At 43.9% G+C, this 19,055-nt stretch overlaps 1 protein-coding gene across 3 annotated transcripts in view; it reads left to right on the top strand.

Annotated features, from left to right (window-relative positions):
• ADGRL3 (adhesion G protein-coupled receptor L3) overlaps positions 1–19,055 on the top strand; it is a 513,913-nt gene that overhangs the window by 481,615 nt on the left and 13,243 nt on the right. For all 3 annotated transcript variants that reach the window (XM_087736050.1, XM_087736051.1, XM_087736049.1), the window contains 3 exons: positions 1,134–1,302; positions 4,123–4,248; positions 6,893–6,989. In XM_087736050.1, coding sequence (XP_087592176.1) covers positions 1,134–1,302; positions 4,123–4,248; positions 6,893–6,989 — 392 coding nt within the window. The remainder of the gene's footprint in view (positions 1–1,133; positions 1,303–4,122; positions 4,249–6,892; positions 6,990–19,055) is intronic.

Below are 19,055 nucleotides of genomic sequence, written 5' to 3'. Positions count from 1 at the left end.
ATTCCTTTAAAGTTGTAGGTAATTTAGCATGTGGAAACTAGGGAGATGGCTAGGAGCAGGACCCAGTTCCTATCCTGCTTGTCACACTTCATGTCATGTCCTGGTATTGGAAGATCAGTCTCTGAGAAGTTAATTTAGCAGATAACTAAATGTTATTTAGCAGGGTAACATGGAATACTTCTCCTGCCATCCCAGCACAGCTTTCAGCTTTCCTGAAAATACACTGAAAACAATAACATCCAGCAGCCGTCCCGTGTCCCCAGCTCTGTCTGTCCAACCATAAAGTCACTGGGCGAAAGCAAGCAGAAACTGCAGGCTACCCGTATTTGCTTGAACAACGTTTGGGGCCAAGCAGTGGCTGCACCCCTACTCCCACTTCCCTCCCAGGGTGAAGCAAGTGATAATCTTAGTTTTGCAGCCGATGTGAAGGTTTGCCCCTCCTGTTCTCCGAGCAGAAGTGTGGCAGCAGCTACTGTTTTAGCAAATACAGTGTGTGAGCGCCTATATGTGTATCTATATTTCCCCTCATCACAGGGTGGAAGAAGTGTGAAGCAGCATCGCAGAGAGCCTCCTTGTGTGGAGCCAATCTGGCAAGCGGTGAGGGCTTGCCCACCTGCTTGTAATTGTTTATATCTGGCTTACAGGCATATGAGAGACTAGCTAAAATGCAGCAATACATGTGTCTTGGTGTTAAGCGTAAAGAAGCTAATCCAGCTGGCACTCCTGCCCCAGTGAAACCAGTGGACACTAAAAAAGTGACATTTAGAGTTGTTGTTCTGGTTGGTTTATTTTCTTTTCCTGCCATTTGCAGAAATAGCATCTACATGTCATTTACATACACACTGCTTTCACATAAAAAAAAAAAAGAAAAGAAACATTGTGGTTACAAATATGCTTTGGTTATGATAAATTCCTGTGCTCATAAGATTTCCATTCCTGTTTATTTCCTCAAGCTTGAAGATTTGTAAACTGCATCCAGCTTGAAGACAAAAATCCCCACGACTCATTTTGATATGCTATTTTCTTTTTGCTAAAACCATGGGCAAAGTCCTCCTGCTTGTAGACATGTGCCTTCCTTTGTAAATGAAAAACCAATCCCTTTTTTTTTTTTTTTGTTTTGTTTCTCCTAACAGGTCCTGGGTTATAGGTGCAATAGCCCTACTCTGCCTATTAGGACTGACCTGGGCGTTCGGACTCATGTATATTAATGAAAGCACAGTCATCATGGCGTATCTCTTCACCATATTCAATTCTCTGCAGGGAATGTTTATATTCATTTTCCATTGTGTCCTCCAGAAAAAGGTAAGACAGACTGTTCCCAGCGGCAAAAGAGGTGGTAACGGGGTGTTTTGTTGCCTAACAACCGCAGCATAACATCATCTGTGTGCCCTGAATTCGTCTTACGCAGATTTATCTCCCTGCGCCTAATAAGGGTGGTGTTTAGACTGGAAACCGGCAAGATGCAGGGGAATGCGGTGATAACGAAGATATGTGGCAGTGGCATTTTGAGCGCGTTGGAGGCAAGGGAAAAGGCAGCTGACAGTTTGCAGGGCTTTACAGTAGCAAACCTGTAAAAGGGCTTTGCCTGCTATCGGCCAGATTCTCCTTTCCCACATGCCAGCGCGAGACAGGCACGACTCCACCAGCATCCGGAGCGTCCTCGCGTGGTTGGGCGCTCGCAGCAAAATGGAGCTTTACATCCTCATTTGCAGTCCCTGCAGGAAATCACCCCTTCCTATAGCAGCATATATGCGTTGATGGTATGTTACAGGGGCTGCTTCCCCCGCTTTTTTAAGAACTGAAGGATCTGTGCTCTGCAACAGTTCATTAGCTCTGGGTTCTAATGTGGGCTTTTGGAAATCTTCCTCAAAGCAAGCACAGTAAGTGCTTCTTGGTGGAACTTGAAGTATGCCCCAATTAACATTTGCAAGATAACAGCGGAGTAACTTAGGTAAACTCTGAGGAAAAAAAAAAATCAAAATAAAAATCTCTGTGTGTATGTGTAGATCAAACTTACAGCCTCTGACTATCAGTAATAAATATTTTTAAGAACCATTTTATTCTCCGCTGAAATTCAGTAGTACAGAGCTCTCCAATTCTGTGCATGTCTGCTGATAATTTTTTATGTACATCTTGGTTTTAAAGGGCAGTTTCTTTATCCAGTATAAACATAGGGAAGAGTTTATACATGAATACATCTGGGTCCCAGTTTCTCAGTGTAACCAGCAGCTTTTGGTGAAATGGCTTACTGGTTAAAGTTAGGGCTATGTTGAGGTCTGTTCCTCACCTGAGAGCCCTGGGCTTGCTCCTGTGTTACTCACATTTTCCTATACAGGCAATGGAGATCTGACCTATGAAAACACAAGCAAAATTCATGGTAGCAAGTGAGCTCTGTGAGTGATGCCTCTGGAAGGATCTGCAGAGCTGTGCAAAAATGTCATTCTGTAAACCAAAGGCAGACTTTTGGGGTTCAGAGTTTTGTCCTTGTCATTTCATCTCAAATTTGTGCAGCTTAAAAAGCTTAAAAGCTTTATCTAGATGCAGCTGCCTGCTGATGATCCCAAAACTTTCAGCAGGAAAGTTTCCAGGCAAGGTAGTAATAAGAACGTAGGAAGCATCACCGTCACTAATTAAACCCGCAGGTGTCTCTTTGATGAGCAGTTTGAATTTCTGCACCATTCTTACTGGTCCATCCTCTCGCCTCCAATGCACCTCGCAAAGGATCAGTTCCTAACCTGGCATCCCAGAACAGCACCACAGCCTCCTTAGCTATCCGGGTGCTCACTCGGCACGGCAGAACCGTTCTCTTTTTTGTCTCAAGACGGTCTATACCCTTAAAGCATGACTGATGACTGTGGGATCACTCCTGATTTATGGCTGCATATTCGGAAAGAGAATGCAGCTGGTACCTTGCTGTGGAGTGGATGCATCTCTCTGACCCAAGAGCTGAGGGAGGAATTATTTCAGAGGAGGGGAAAAAAAATATCCTTTGCTATCCTATCTATCATGGACTAGAAAATCAGCAAAAAGCTGCAGAGAGGCAAGCAGTGGGTGGCTAATTAAAGCAATTGAATTATTTTCTCTCAGCAAAGGATTGATTAGGCACTCGAGCATATTGGGCACTCGTGGTATTGTGTTTGTCTCAAGCGCTTAAGGAAGAGCCTAATGAAAAAGCTGTAATTTGCTATTTAAACAGTTGTTTCACAGAGTTTTGAAATGCTCATAGATAGTCTGGCAAAATTTCATGGCTAACCGTGTGCTCCAAGGAACTTCAACTGGTGTTTTGGACATGCATGGGGTTTTTTTGGCTTTTTTTTTGTCAATGGGCAATATGACCTGCTTGTGGCTTTTCAGTACAGTCTGCTCATTTTCAATCTTGTCCCATCTGGTTTCTGGGTATTGCTGCCCATAAAAAAACACACCTGAAGCTCAGTCAAAGCTTAGATCCTGCCCTGGCACAAGTCAGCGTAGTTCCCGTGAAGCAAAGGAGGTGGCACAGCTTTACTCCAGGAAAGGAGTTGGCCTGGTTTGACTGCAATGCCCATTTAAAACATGACTGGCTTGCACAGTGCTGTGGGAAAGCAGGCTCCAGCCACCCCTGTGCACTGGGAATATAATCTCTAGGGCTGCTGGCTCCACAGTTTCCTCAAGTTTCAATTTGACTGCAAGAAATAATTTAAAAAAAAAAAATCAATAGCTCTTATATGTTTCTTTTGGAATTTTTTCTTCTTAGTCCCCTGCCAGAAGCAATAACTTTTAGTACCTTGATGAGCCAATATGCTAGTTTATATCAAATCTATGAGGGTATTAATTTTCAGTCATAAATAGTGTATCTGTAGTTTCTCCTGTGCTCCTTTGATGTGCCTCAGAGGAAGCTACAACCAACTGGTGTCAGTGAGCAGCTTTGCTGCATAAAAGCAGTCCCTTACACCATCGTAAACGGTGAGCTCACGTATTGAGAGCATTCAGCTGCAAGGTGTAATAGGCTTCTTCCCCATGTACTGCAACAACTATCATTTTAATGAACCACTGAGGAAAAATCAGGGGCCATGTTGAAAAACAGAAGGCAGTGGGTTGGAGGAGGAGCTGCCCGCTAACCGCCATTGCTCTTTCCTTGACTAGGTACGTAAAGAGTATGGAAAATGCCTGCGCACGCATTGCTGTAGTGGGAAAAGTACAGAGAGCTCTATCGGCTCAGGAAAAACCTCGGGGTCACGGACACCTGGAAGATATTCCACAGGCTCACAGGTAACCCACACTTCTTGTCCATGCCCCGGTGCTTTGCACCACCGCGCCGATACCCTTCGTGGCTACGCTGGGAGGGAAGCTCCTCTCGGCACCAAAGGAGATGCCTTAGGGTTCTCCCCAGTGCACCCACAGAGATTTCTTTCCCTCCTGGACCTGAATTCAACACGGTAGCTTCCTTTGGGATGTGATGGCAGTTAGTGGCTCTCCAAGAACATTCTACATAATTGTGATGAGAATAAAAAGTCCAAATTTGCCTTGCAGAGGCAGGTGGGTGGTCATCACCTGAGCTGTCCTACCCACTTTCCATGGGAATCAGGAGCTGGGAACATTTTGTCAGCTATGCTACATCTCAGTACGTCCTTTAATCATGAGCTGAAGGTTGTTGTCACTGCTATTACCACGTACAGGAATGATGCTATAACCACCAAGTATTTTTCTTGCTAAAAAAAGACTGCAAGAGTCTTGCAATAGCCTTCACAGTGAAAGGGCTTGCTTTCTGGCATTCGGTGGTTTGATCAATTCCTTGCCTCACTCAATTCACCTTAGTTTATAGACCTCTTAGGAGAATCCATTGGGGTGAGATTATCTTATTAAGTTACTGGATTTGTTATGCTTTGGTCACCTGAAAAATCAGGTTTTGTGTAGTTGGTGCACTTAGCAATTTTGAAGCTAACTTGTATGCACAGATGCAGATTTATGGACGAACAGTTCATATAAAATGAAGAAGCTTACTTCTTAATCAATAGAAACCAAACACAAATTTATTCAGTATTACTAATGGAAGTAATTATACATGACAGTTCCACTATTAAATTATGAAAGACATGCAGCGAGTTACAGTTTATAACCTTCCAGGGAAACCTAATTTGCGATTTATGTCTTGGAGCAAGTTATTACTTATTTTCGCTGGTTTCCAAGATGTCATTCAAGACCTCCACTTTGGTATTTACATAGGTCTGGATGTTACGCAGGGCAAATTACAGCAATAGAATACGGAGCCTGTCTCCAGTAGGCTATCAAATCCCACAGTAACCAATAATGTCCAAAACTCACTATATCCAGCAAGTTAGGTGGCTGATTTGGTTTTACATAACTTAGCTACTGGGTAGGTGCCCTCCTCTCTGAGAAGAGTTGACTTTAATGGGCCCTCCCTCTTGGCAGTCTCAGCATAAGAAAACAAGCCCTTTTGAGGGTGAACTGAGTCTCCTGGCAGCAGTCACCTCGTGGCAGGTGGGGTTTGAGGTACCAAGGAAGATTATTTTGCCTGCAGAAGCTTGTCCTTGGAAGGATGGAAGTGCCTGAGACCTACTGTAGGCAGGAGAAACCTCACACGGGTAATGGAGAGGGGATGGATCAGTCTGAGTTGTTGAAAGCATCTGACTCCTAACTTTTGAATAGAGAAGTCCATGAGGACGAAAACTCCTAAGATCCTTTTTTTTTCTCTGAAAAGCACTTAAGAAACAGAATAATTAATCCACAATGGATCATGTCAGAGAAATACAATAGATTAAATGTCCAGGTGAAAAATAATTTCTGTAAAAGTGCATGGGTGTCGTGTCACGTTGTGCTTCCATTTATAGAGGGCTAATGCATGATTAGGAGATGCCGTTACTACATAGTGAATGAGTAGACTAGGAGGCACTTTTCAGCTGTGACCACATGAGTAAGCCTTGGAAGATCTCACATGGCTAATATCCCACTACAGGAAGCACTGGAATTTTAGCAATTAGGAAAAACATGGTCTGTCACAGTGGGAACCGGCCTTCCCAATCCCCCAGACCACCTAGCACCACTTTCACACAGCCGTGGGACACGTGCATCATACTCTGAGAGGTGAGGTGAGGGAGAGTTTCCCCTGGACACCTGGGTTCCCTGGTCATGTTCACTCAGGAATTGTGGTTCAACCGCTTGCAAGATGCATATTGGCTGTTTTTTTGATCTTTTGCGAGGTCTAGTTGGGGAGGAGCGAGACAGTGGCATAAAAGCCACGGAGGTAGATACTCCACAGCATATTTGAGTAACAAAACAGAAGGCCAACATGTTCGGGGCACTGTTTCCCCAGCAACAGAAGCTATACCACAGATGCCAAAACCCTCACAGATTTTTCAGCAGGGGAACAGAAGTCATTCATTTGTGGGGGATTTTTTTTCCCCAAATATTCTCCAAGATGGATAGTAGCTATAGAAAACTTCTGTTCATTCAGGGACACCAAGACACACATCAAGTCTTCTGTTACACGTCACAAAAAACAAGACACAAGCTATCTGAGATAGTACGGGAAGCATGCATGCTTCTGTGTGTAAGTTATTTTTCCATTATTTGGTGCTATATTGGTAAATCTGTAACTCACACAGGTCTGGGTTTCTCTCGTATACGATATCTATTGCTTTTTTTAATTAAGATGTAAGCAATCCAATTATGCACTTCTTCTTTGAGATAGGCGTTTGTGTTATGAAGTTAGTCAGGCAGGGTCTGGCATGCACGAGGCGGGTTATAGCAAAACAGCAACAGCTTGCTTACAGCTGGCTAGAAACAAGTCTCATCCTGAGCTAGACATGCCAATAGCCATCTTTAGTGAGGCAGAAAGAAACCTATGTGCAGCTGCTAAAAATTCATTACCTGCTGTGGTTCAATCCCTCTTCAGAGCCGGATTCGTAGGATGTGGAATGACACAGTTCGAAAGCAGTCCGAGTCTTCCTTTATTACTGGAGATATAAACAGTTCAGCGTCACTCAACAGAGGTAATTATAAACTATTTTTCATATCTCTAACTCTTGTGATGGCTTTAAGGAGTCTGAAATGTGTTGCCCCTTTACCCTCCTCCCCCCTCCTCCTCACCTTGAATGGCACTGGACCCTATTATCCCACATAAGAAATGTTACAATGATAACTGGGAGGAGGTTTTGTGGTGGTTGGTGCCTTTTTTTCCTTTTCTTTCTTTATTTTTACACATGCATTTTCAAGAATTGGCATTTCTGGAAGGGAGTTAGGAAAAGTGAAAAAGATAAATGAAATGAAGTTGAAAAGAAATCTCCCCTTTCCCTCAGCAAACTGCTAGTGCCAGAAGCTGCTGAGGTGTCAGGCCTCATTGCTGAGGGTGAAAATGGGCCATTATGGCACCGTACAGCCTGTGTTAAGCATCACAGGAGTCCTGATTGTCCTGGGTATGTAGCAATACTGTCATCTTTACAGAAGCAAAAATGAACAGCAGAGCATAGATGTAAGAAAAAACTGTGCTTGGAACAAAATTGTCTGCATTGGTGTTAATATTCCTAGTTTGAAGAACTGACTGGTATGAACTTTATAGACATCTGCGGAGGAAAGGCTATCAGAAACGTATATGCCAAACAAAATGTGGTGCCTGGCACAGGAGGAAATCTGAACAGCTTTTTTAAAAAAAGTCTTTTTCAGGAAGTTGCAGGAAAACAACGGTAAGGGAATACCAGAAAAAGAGCCTCAGAGACTGGTTTCTTCCTCCTCCAGTACAACTACTTTATGGCTTAGCCTCGAGCAACCAGATGCCAAATTCTGTTTTGCATATCTGCCCAGTTGATGCTGGAATTAAGAGGGGGTAGAATTGAGATTATTGGGCCCAGCTGTTCTCTCATGGTGGTGAAAATCAAAAGTATTTCCAGTCCTGATGGTTCGACTGCAAAGCTCAACTGAGAATTGAGTTGGGACTTTGGTTCAGTGTTTATTCACCCAGAATTCCTACTGATTTTAGGGTGAGTTTTGCCTGAGGATAGGCTTGAAGGATTTTGACTATGCTGTTAGTAGTACTGACCGCTGAGTGCTGGGGAACTAGACGTATATGATTCAGTTCTCTGAACATTATATATATTGCCCAAATCAGTGCAAAGGGGAAGGCGGTATAACATGGAGATGTACTTTTCTCCCTCAACCCACTCTGGAGGTTTTTGTGCCAGGATATTTTCACTTTGCACTGAAGCTTCATTGATAAAGATGGCTATAAGATGCCATTACTGCAAATGCCTGATTTATCCACATGTGCTGCCCTCGCATCTCTCTCTGTCTTTGCATCAAAGACTGGAGATCTACAGCTGGGCTTCTCGGGGGGCTAATTTAGACGGGGATCACACAAAGGCTACAGCAAGAACCGCTGTTTCCCTCGGCCATCCATCACTCCGTCTCGGCGGCAAACCAAAATGTGTTATGCATGAAATGTTTGCTCCTTTAGTTAGCGCAGTAGTTGACTTGCTCTCCGATGCAGCTGGGGCTACAAAGGCAAATGCTTTAGCAAACAGGATCTTCTTGGCTCGTCGGCAGAAGAAAGGCATCTCTCCTTTTTAAGTTTAGGCTTTTTTTTTCCGTGCAAAGAGGGGAGTATGACCATAAATTGGGAAAGCTGTGAAGACGTTTCAAGTGGGCAATCTTCATCCCAGTGTGGCGAGAGCCTGTTGCTAGATGTGGCTGTTATTTAAAGGTCAGTTGGGAAATGAACTGCCAGGGGAGACATCTTCAAAGCGGATTTCATCCAGCTATTTTTCTTGTATAGCATCGGATGAGATGCATCACCTGAAGGCCTGAATCTCCCCACTGACTGCAGAAGCAGCCTAATAACTGTCTTGGAAGGGAAGCCTTTTTGGTGGGACACTTAAGTGACTTGAATAAGTTGTACTGTTATACAGGGGCATCCTTCCTCTTTTTCATGCAGGCAGGCAGAATATTGTTGTTGGGTTGTTTTTTTTTTTTTCTTTTCTAGTAGACAGAAGTATCTGCAAAATGGAGGTTAAAACATTTCTTTGGGAGTTAGCATCTCCAAAGCAGCAGGTGGTCAGTTCTGCTAGGAAAATACACCTGACATCACAGTAATCCCAGCTGCATGGGGCCCCAGATATTTCACACTTTATCCTGTTTATTCCAGTTGAAAAGAAACATTCGTGGTCTTAGGGCTTTGCATAGAGCATAAGTTGTTTCTTCAGTCTCTTCAGAGAGAGCTGCAGCCTGAACAGACCAGCAGGGCAATGTGGTTTTCACAGTTCTTGTCTTCCTCTTAATATTTTAATATATATCAAGCTTTAAAGGAGCTGTTTCATTAATGTTTTATTTACAAGTGTGCAATAAAAGCTCAGAGGAGTCAAGTGCGAGCCTTGAATTGTATGGTTAGTAGCTTTCCCTGCCTGAGGTTGATACAACAGGCTCGCATACCTGTTCAGGAGTCCCTCTCCAGCCCTCCCAGCCTAGACACCTTTTGCATGAAAGTATCTGTATTATCTCAGATTAAACATTCTTTGTGCGCTGGTATTTTCCCCAGAGCCTTCAGACAGCAGCCCCCTTTCTAAAACAGGGAGAAAATTATCCTTTCTCCCCAGAATTGCCCTATTCTCCAGGTTCTGGCCTGACTCCACTTCTCCACATCCTGGGCCAGCGCTGCGTTTTCATGTTTCTATCATGGGAGCAGAAAGCAGTGACACATCCTCCAACTGGGGTACTTTCCCATTTAATCCTTTTTTTCCCTGATCACATTCACAGTACTCGCAGTCCCCCGCCGCTTGATAATGTCCCAGGCAAGACTGCTCTAGCTATCCGTATTCCTGTATGATGACCAGCATCTCTCTATACCATCCCATCCCCTCTTCTTCCTCCATGAAGCTCCTGGGCATCAGTCTGGAATATGGTGTCTGTGTTAGTGCATCCCTCCTCTGCAGGGAGGCCTCATTGACATGTAACTATGTCTTTTTCTGATTTAGCAGATATCACACTGCTTATGGCTTTTTTCAGCTCCAGGTCCTCCTTTACTATCCTCCTCCCAAAGTAATTGGGCATAATGTTATTTTTCTTATTTTTTTATTCTCTTATTTTCTTATTCTCATTTATCATGCCAGGAATTTCAGGCATAACCCCAAACTTGCCTGACGTAATGTGTTCTGTAATGAAAACTACACTCACTCTTGAATCGGAAGACATACACGACCATTTCAGATATTTCCTGAAGGTGACATCTAATTACGGATTAGTCCAAAATGTTTCAGGCTTTGTTTCCCCTTGCTGCTCATTCTGCCTTAGTAATGGTGTGGATTTGGGATTGCTATACCACTGAAATCAGGAGGAAGGGAACAGAAACTGGCCATGTATTTCCTCTTCTACCATCGAATGAAGAACATGCGAGTCCACCCCATGGTCATGGACTCTGTTTCAGGATCCAGGGGAATTCCTGCTCCTTGCATTCCCACTCTGCAACCTTGCTCAGTTTTTCCCACCATGGCTCTGGCTGGATACTTCTGCCATCTATTTCACATCCACCCTGTGCTCTACATTTCTCTTCCCAGTGCTGAAAACTTGCAGGGGTGTAAAAGCTGAAGCAAGCTGATTACCTCGTGAGTAGAAAAAAGACATCTCCCTTTGCCTGTAGGGTGTTTGGTATAAGTGGTCTTGATACAGGCACTTGGATGCAATGCTGAAAAACTGGACCAAAAGGGATGCATGTAGGATGGACTGTTTGCTAAAACTTAGTACTCTGAAGGCTGAAAAGTAGAAGGTATGAAGGGAAAGCCAGAAACAGAGTTTTCCTTTGTGTTAGGTTCCCGAGGAGAAAGCGGAACAGATGTCTGCTTGGTTTTCATAGCAGATTTTTTGGTACTTGGGCTAAGGACAGTTTTTAAAAAGAGCTAGAGATTAAAAGCAATTAACAGCATTACTGTTATTCCAATTCTGCTATACTTGTGCTTTGGTAATCTAATCATGGACCTATGCTGTACCTGTGGATGGAGCCAGCAAGGGAAATTGGGATGTCTTGCAGCATGGTGCTGATGGAAAAAGGAGCGGATTGCAGGGGACCGCTGTGAGCATGAGCGCTGCTGGGCTCTGATGGTGCAGCACGGGCCCGAGCTTTGGGTACGTCCAAGTGGCCACCTCAGGAGCATGAGAGACAGGTCTGGTTGCACCTTCAGAGCATTACTGTCAAAAAGCACTGGGATAGCTCAGACAGCCTTGCAAACAAGCAGTCATAGCACAAAACAGCAATGTGACTCCAGCCTATTTTTATCCATGTCTTAGGTGAGAGGTAATACAGTAATTACTGTCTCTCTGGATATGAGACAACTGGGAGAGAAAAAAAGTCATCATGAACTATATGGTACTTTGTTAGCCTTCAGGTTTTCAAGTTGGGGGGTGTGTGATTTTTTCTTTCCAGAGGAAAAATGGAAGTTATCTGTTAAAGAAAGGAGTGTTCCTTGTTTTGGTGAGGCTCTAGAGCAGCAGAAGCAAAGAAGTTTGTCACTAGTATGAGGCAGTGCTTTGTCATAGGAAAATGCACTGATGGAGCTGTATATCCATTCGAGTTAGCACATAAGGGGAACTATATCTTCAGTAGTGGCAAAGGCTTACTATTTCTTAATGGTTTTTCCCTCTTTGGGGAAATAAATGGGCTAGGGGTAAAGCCACCAGATTTCTTTGAAAATAGAAATTACTCCAGAAGTCTGTTATGTTGGGTCAAGTGCTGTACTCCTCCTGTAATGCTCTGAGTCTTGGCTTACAAACTAGGCAGCAAGTTTAATAGTTCATTGCAATAGCAGTCTGGCCATACAAATGGGAGTATGTGCACCTCTTGTCTTTTGGCTGTATGCATATATGCTTTATGTCCCCTCACCCCTAAAAGCACTGCACACCGTCCCCACCACCCTCATCCACGGAGGTCTCCTGGAGGGATTTCTTGGTGGTCTACATTGCTGCTCCACTTGTCTGAAGGACAAGAAACGTCAGTGAACTGTAAGAAGAACTGTTTCATAAGGGAGAAGAACTGGGAGCTGAGGGGCAGTCAAGCACAAGCCATGCCTCACTGACGGAGCATGGTCCCGCAGGGGCTTAAGCCAGTAGGCAGAGCTGGGTGCTGGTAGCATGGTCCATCCACAGCCCTGGCCAAGGGTCCAGCCCAGAGCAGCAGGAGATCTTGGCAGAGACAGGGCTGGAAGCCAGGCTACAACCCAGGTCCAAGGTCCAGCCAGGAGACAGACACAAGGCAAGGACTGGGTGTCCAAGGCTGAACAGGGGGTGTGGGTCCCTGATGGATCTCATCAGGGCCACTAAGATCTATCGGGGTCATCAGGACCCTGACTGCTGGTGCAGGATTGGAGCCCAGGACCTCTGGCAGCTCTTACTGCAGAATGGTGAGTCTTAAATATGAATTCATCCTTGGGGCCCTAAGGGTCCCTTCATGAGGGAGCATGCCCTTGCCAGCAAAGCCCATCAAACAGTCATCACAAAGCCCTAAGATCCCTGGTATTGGCACGCCAGATATTATTCCTGGCTAGGAAAGCCATATTCACTCCATGTTTGCTCCCATGCAAACGGGCTGAAATGGGAAATGGAAATGAGGGTATTGTTTGTCCCTGCCCCTTGGTTTTTCTTCCCAAATGCATAATTGTCGTTGCGTGTCTCAGCTTCTAAGTAGCACTCCAGAATAAATACTTGATTTCCCTTTGCTTTATTATTTCTCCCCTGCGTTTTTATATCAACCACAAAGACTTAATCTGAAACGTACACAGGAAAAAGGGAAATTATTGCTACTGTTTTCAGAGATAATCAGTTTAATGTCAAATTCATGTGGATTTCTTCATAATGAACAGAACAAATTGAGCTCAAATTCAAACAGTGGGAATCTGAGTCAGAGAGGAAAATTAAAATGAAGAACATTAATATCCTGATTTCTAACCCAACCGAGACCTGATTGTTTCCTAAATGAAATCTCCCATCAAATTCCTCCCACCCACCCAAAAATATAATTAAGCTGTGATTTCCAGGCTGAAATCGTATCTGTGCTGTTAACTCAGCAGGGACGACTCTGTGTGTTGCAGGGAGGGTGGGTGAAGTTTTAAATTATCTTCAGGTGGCTGTATTATCCTGCATTTTAGGAAGCAGGTATTTAGAAAACACAGTAGAAGATGGAATTCTTCCTTTGGTAAGAGACCGTCACTCCAGAAGATGGGAGCTGTGGGTTAGCCCTGGGGCACTGCAGTAAGTCAGGTTTGGGTCACTCTCCAAAATCTTCTCTTTCTGCTCAGAGATGGGGGCTCCTGGATGTGTCTCAGTGTTGCAAGATGAAGACGCTTTGGTGTAGCTGTCTGCAGGGGTGGTGGGTGTCAGGGTCTGGACATAACTTGGCAATACAGCAGTGAAAACAGGGTAGATAGAGTTTGGTGTGATTAAAAGGAGAGGCAAGCAGAGGAGAAGGAAAAAAGAAAGAAAAGGAAGGAGCAAAATGGAAAAAGGAAAATCAAGTCAGGATTCCCCCAGGGATCTCAAAACCCATCCGCGTCCCCGGTACACTTCAAAGAGCGATTGCTGCTCATTGTAGCCCATTTGCGAGGCTGACCCTTTGCTGCTGGTGCCTAGATAAAGTGGAGAGGGGATGGAAATTTGGACCGTGGAAGCGCTACTGTTGTCATGCGTCAGTCTTTCTCAAGATGCTCATTCACTCCTTGATGGATTGATGTGACCGGCATGACAGTCAGATTTCTGCTGAATTTATGTTGCATATAAAACAAATAGCAAGCAGCCAAGCTGTGGGAGAGGTGGAAACACCTCTACTCATCTTGATAGGATATTCAGAGGGCGCCATCAACTGATCTATTACAGTCTGTCTAAACACTTCTTACCTGCTCTGAGTAACACTTACGGGTCTTCTTGTGGCTTAAAGATACGAGAGAATAAATACTTTCTCTGTTTTCTTTCCATTTGTTTTCTTTTTACAGTTGGCAGCAAACAGTGCCTCAGTTTCTCCTGTGAAGTCAGTAAGTTTTCGTGTCATGTCTTTCAGAGAGATGGTTTTATGATGTGGGGATTTTTTCATTTTAAATTAGCAGGTTGTGGCTGTATGAACACGCAAGTTGGCAGGCAGAGTTAGTGATGATCACTGCAATTTTTAACACGTTTTCAAGTTTGCCAGATCACTTTTTTTTTCTTTTTTTCTTACTCCTGATGTGGTACTGGGGTAGGCAGATTCAGCACAGCAGACTCCCAGGTTGTCCAAGGTACCCACAGTTGCTTTCCTTCTTCATGAATGCATCTGCAGATACCTAGAGGGAACTCACAAAAATGTTCCTGGGTATAAAAATACTTTGCATTCTTTTTTTTTCTGAGCACTAAACAGTTCAAAAATAATTGGACTAAAGAAAAGTGTCTGTCTCCTGGAGGGACTTTGCTGTTGTGAGTACCATCACTGTGCGACTGGGGATGTGGTGTGGAGCAAGAGGTGCATCAGTTTAAATCTGAGCTCCCCCTGGAGATGCTTTAAATGCTTTGTGCTCTGTTTTCAGTGATTCTCAGGGTTTTCTGGAGGTAAATGCAGACGACTTCTCAAAGTTGAGAAGGTAGGGGTAGCAGCCTTTGTGACCATTCAGAGACCATCATCTGCTGATGTGGAAATCTCATTTCTTCATCATCATTGCTTTAAATCTAAGACACGGCACTTTTCCCCAGAGCCTATCCTTTTTGCAGAGTGTTGGTGCTTAACACTGTCCTTGCTCACCATTGCTGAGTCAGCAGGGGCAAGGTGCTGCTTGAACCTGAGGGATGCAGCGATCCTTGCCCTCAAGCATCTCCCTTCTCACTGGCTAGCAAAGCCCTCAGTCCTGGGAAATTTCGTCTTTGTTTCAAGGGATTCATCAGTCCTGGAGCCTGGAGGCCTCTGGTTTAGCTACAGACAGCAACAGCAATGCCAATCGCCTCTTGCCTCTGGAGTACAATTATAAGTTCAGTTTCTATTCCTTTCAGTCCAGGCTGCCACTTGAGAATGGGGTAATGGTTTTCAGAGGTGCGTAAGTGTCCCTTGGCTGTTCGGTGGAAATCAAGGGACAAGAAGCAGGCTAAGAGTCCCTGGTGGCATCTCTATGCTAATCCAGAGCGAGCCTGCAGGCTGTTTTCTAGCATCTCGTCCAGCCACAGTTTCTTGAGTGCTGCGGCTTCTGCTCTTCACCGGGAAGATCGGTGTTCAAGATTGCTTGCTGTCCCAGCACCACGGATGCTTGTAGCAGTGCTCACAACATCAGGGAGAGCCTGCAAAAGAAAGAGTACGGTTGATTTATATCAGGACTTTGAAATTTCCATTTTACCCAGTGTAGGAGTCTGTTCCTTTATCTCTCCATCTCACCACCACTGGCATTTTCCTGATGAAGCTCTTTGGTTTCATCCCCTGTGCCCTTCTGCTTCTTCTGTTCCCTCTTGTAGCCCTTACAGACTACACACATCCTCCCCTGACCCCATGGATACTCCTGCCGGGGGTCCATCGCACAGATGGAGGGCGCATTTGGAGGGAGTAGTCCACATGCAGTTGCACCAAATCAGCTGGGAGGGATTGCTGTTTGCAAGCCATAAATCTCTGCAACCCTGTTAAATGACTGTTGGTTTGGCTGAATGTCAGCATCTGGCCTCAAAATGACCCATCCTGATAATGACATATGAAGTAGAGAAAAATTCCAGGTGGATGACAGCAGAGGAGTATTTTCTGTTTGTAAGGAAAACTCAGCATCCTTTTGGACTAGCAAATGGCCTCTGCTGTTTTTTTTCTTTTTTCCTCTTTTTTTTTTTTTTTTTTTTCAATCAGCCATACGTTTTATGCCAGGAAAATTATGATTTTCTGCATCAAGGATCAAAACTTAGGGAATTTAACTCCTATTTCTGCCTACGTGCAAAATGAATCCCACTGTCGATTGTCTTCTGGTTTATTTTGCCTCTCTGCTGCCTGGGACTGAGTTAGCTGAGATTTGTTGCAGTGATTGCAGTGAGTGACGTGACATTCTTCCTTTGGGAGATATTATGAACTGGCTTTGATTTTAGGATTGACAGCCATATAATTGGAAGTTCAGTCATTAGGTGGATCAGATTTAAAGAGGAAAAGTAAGGGCAAGGCAATTTCTGAAATCAGAGCAGGCTTTGGGGAATATTAGATCCAGCAGAGTATTGCTGCAGAGCAATCTTAATATGATGACTGTGAAGGAGGAAGGAAGAAAGCATGGCTGCTTATATAGATTCCTATTAAGTATGGTCCAATTTCCACCATAGGCAGGGCTCTCCACACATCTTAGGTAAGAACTCAGGTCTAGTGAGAAATAAGCCATAAGCAGGAACAATTAGCGATAGTGCATGTTTGTATAGTCAAGATACAATGAGGTATAAACCCTCGGAAGGGGTAATGGTGGTAAAAAGAAACGTCCCATTCTGGGACAATGTTTCTGCTCCAGGCGGTTGAGAAGGAATCAGCAAGTGGGCAAATATTTATAAACTGATGTAGACTAGCTGTGTGGTTCAAACATGGTCTGCAGATTATAATCCAGCAGAGGTTTGTCATCTGAAATCATTGCAGAAGAAAGGGAGGAAAAAAGGGGCAAAGAAATACTTTCCCTCTCCTGTCTCTGCATAAAAGCACAGGATGTTTCATTTAGCAGAAGATGGCCCAGAGCTTAACAACCTCATTTGCTGAAACTCCATTTCGCTGCAGTCAGTATTAATAGCTTCTCAATGAATAGATTAGATGCTGCAAGTGACAACAAACCTATTTGAGAGAAATTTAATAGGGAGGTTTATTGAAGTTTATTAACTGAATCCTGTTGGCTATTATAAGAACACAGCTCGATAAATCTAAACGTCAGAGCATTTGTTGGCGGGAACCAGGAAAAATGCTGAAAATACCTGTTGTCCTCCAGCAAATACGTGTGATTTCACTTTTCATAATTGCGTTCATCGTTGGAAGAAATTGCAAGTGAACATGTGGAAGACCAGGATTCTTTAAATACTTGAAAACTCTGCCTGTAACACAGAAAAGGACACTACCAAATGCTGGTAAGGAAAGTCGCAAAGACGACTAGAGCTTTGACTCCTACAAACCTACTTTGTATGTATTTTCTTTCCCCAGGAGTAAAGTGGAATAAGTAAGTTAATGTTAAGTGATGTACAGACCCAGCCAGAATTTACAAACTTAAATCAGGGCAGAGAGGCTATTTCAGTAACATGCGAGTTAAGGAGATGAGTTATTTACTACAGTTAGGGTAAGCATATGTTGTGGGTTTTTTTTAACGGACACTTAGGAGACGATTCATCTCTAACCATACTGTTGGTGTCCGGGCTAAAGTGTGCTCCCGCTCAGGCACCGCAGTACCTTTAGGGAATGGTCCATGTTCTCTCTGGCTGTCACTTGTCTCTGCAGGGTGGTCTGAAGTCACGTATATGAAGTGTGAGAAGTTGAGGGACTTGATTTATGGTGGCTGTGAACAGCAAGATAAGTTGGGTGCTGCAGGAGGCAGCGAGGGCAGGAGTACAGCACCGTGCCCTACCCCTGCGGGAAGCGAGCTGCATGGTTGGCAAAATGGGGAGAAAACAGAAAGATTAAGGTTGACCAAAACCACAGCAGTCCATACTTTTATTATTGTTTCTTTGTTCTGAAAACAAACAAAAAAAAGCCCAAGAAAAACTACATTTTGGGACTGCTGGGTCAGAGGCAATGAAGCATTTTTTTACGACTCAGATGTGCATTTTCTAAGCTGTTTATTTTTGTTTCTACTCTAATGAAAAGATGACACCATACAAAAAAGTCAAAGTTAGCTTTCATACAAGCCACTCCTTTGGAACAAAAAGGGAAAAAATTTCATTTTGAAAATACTGATTTTTGTATGGACATTTTTGAAGCATTCAGCTGATTCAGTAGTTCATCCGATGAAATTTGTTAACTGATTTGGTCTCCTTTCTCAGCAAAACTGCACTTCTGACACGTCTGTGGGGCAGTGGGGGAAATATCCCCATCCCCAGTGAGTTTCCACCCTGCTAAAATGCACGTAGCAAGGATAGAGCTGATTTTGGCATGCGACTGAAAAGACCCAAAGCCAAAGAAGGTACAGGAGGGCGTTGTTACCTATGTGGACAGATGATCCCAGCTAAAGCAGTGCTGCTCAAGCCGTTTCAGCCTGGTAGAGCCACATTGAATAACACTATTTTTCAGAAAGTCTGGAGGAGCAGTTGGATCCATTTCCCTTCCTGTTGGGTAGACCATGCAGATGATTCAAGTTAACCTAAATGCTTTTGTGTGGCTTTGTCAGCCAGCTGCCCACAAGAAATTATTTGAATTTTGTTCCTGAATGATGCAGTCTAGAGTCTGGCAACATGTGCTTGTCATCATCATTTTCATCCTTTGCTTTCAGTGAGTGGATAAATCATACTTGTGCTTAACAAGGTGCAGTTTTCCCTTACAGTCATAACACCGAACTCTTCCAAAAAATTATTTCTACGTTTAGTGTTGTCCTGCATCAAGGACATCAATTTCTATCTTAGAAAGGGAAGAAAAAGGTACCGTTTGGTTGTATACTGTCATTAAAATAATACCTACTTTCATAGGCACACAAAGCAGCTAACTATAGCTATCTGAATCCTCTGTGTGTGGTTACAGCAATGGTAAAAATTGAGGGATTTTTGTTTTCTTTGTCCTAGTTGGTTTCCCTGTCAGATTTTCTCAGTTTGCAAGTCAAAAGTGCAACCCTCCAGATCTCCCCCTGCACCCTGAGCACAGGCTATGCCTTCTCATAGCCTTTTAAACCTGGTATGAAAGACTGGATCTTCGGTACTTGGATCACAAGGATCCCCAATGCTGTGAGAGACAGGACCATCTGCATGTTACCCATCTAATACTTGCTTTCTGTAAGAGCATCGTTCCTTTCTCCTCGTGATCACAGTCTGTAAATCCTTCACTTGAGGAAATCCAGCATCAGGAAACCTTGAACTGAGCACTGGCATTGCCAGAAACCTGAATTTTAATGTCATTTTGGATATCAGAGCTGGCCTGGTAGCTGTGTTTTGCACTGAAC

This window comes from Nipponia nippon, unplaced genomic scaffold, assembly GCF_047370975.1.
Source record: "Nipponia nippon isolate SJK-2023a ecotype South Korea unplaced genomic scaffold, ASM4737097v1 scaffold_6, whole genome shotgun sequence".
Classification (NCBI taxonomy): domain Eukaryota; kingdom Metazoa; phylum Chordata; class Aves; order Pelecaniformes; family Threskiornithidae; genus Nipponia; species Nipponia nippon.
This window is presented reverse-complemented; position numbering and strand designations above follow the sequence as displayed.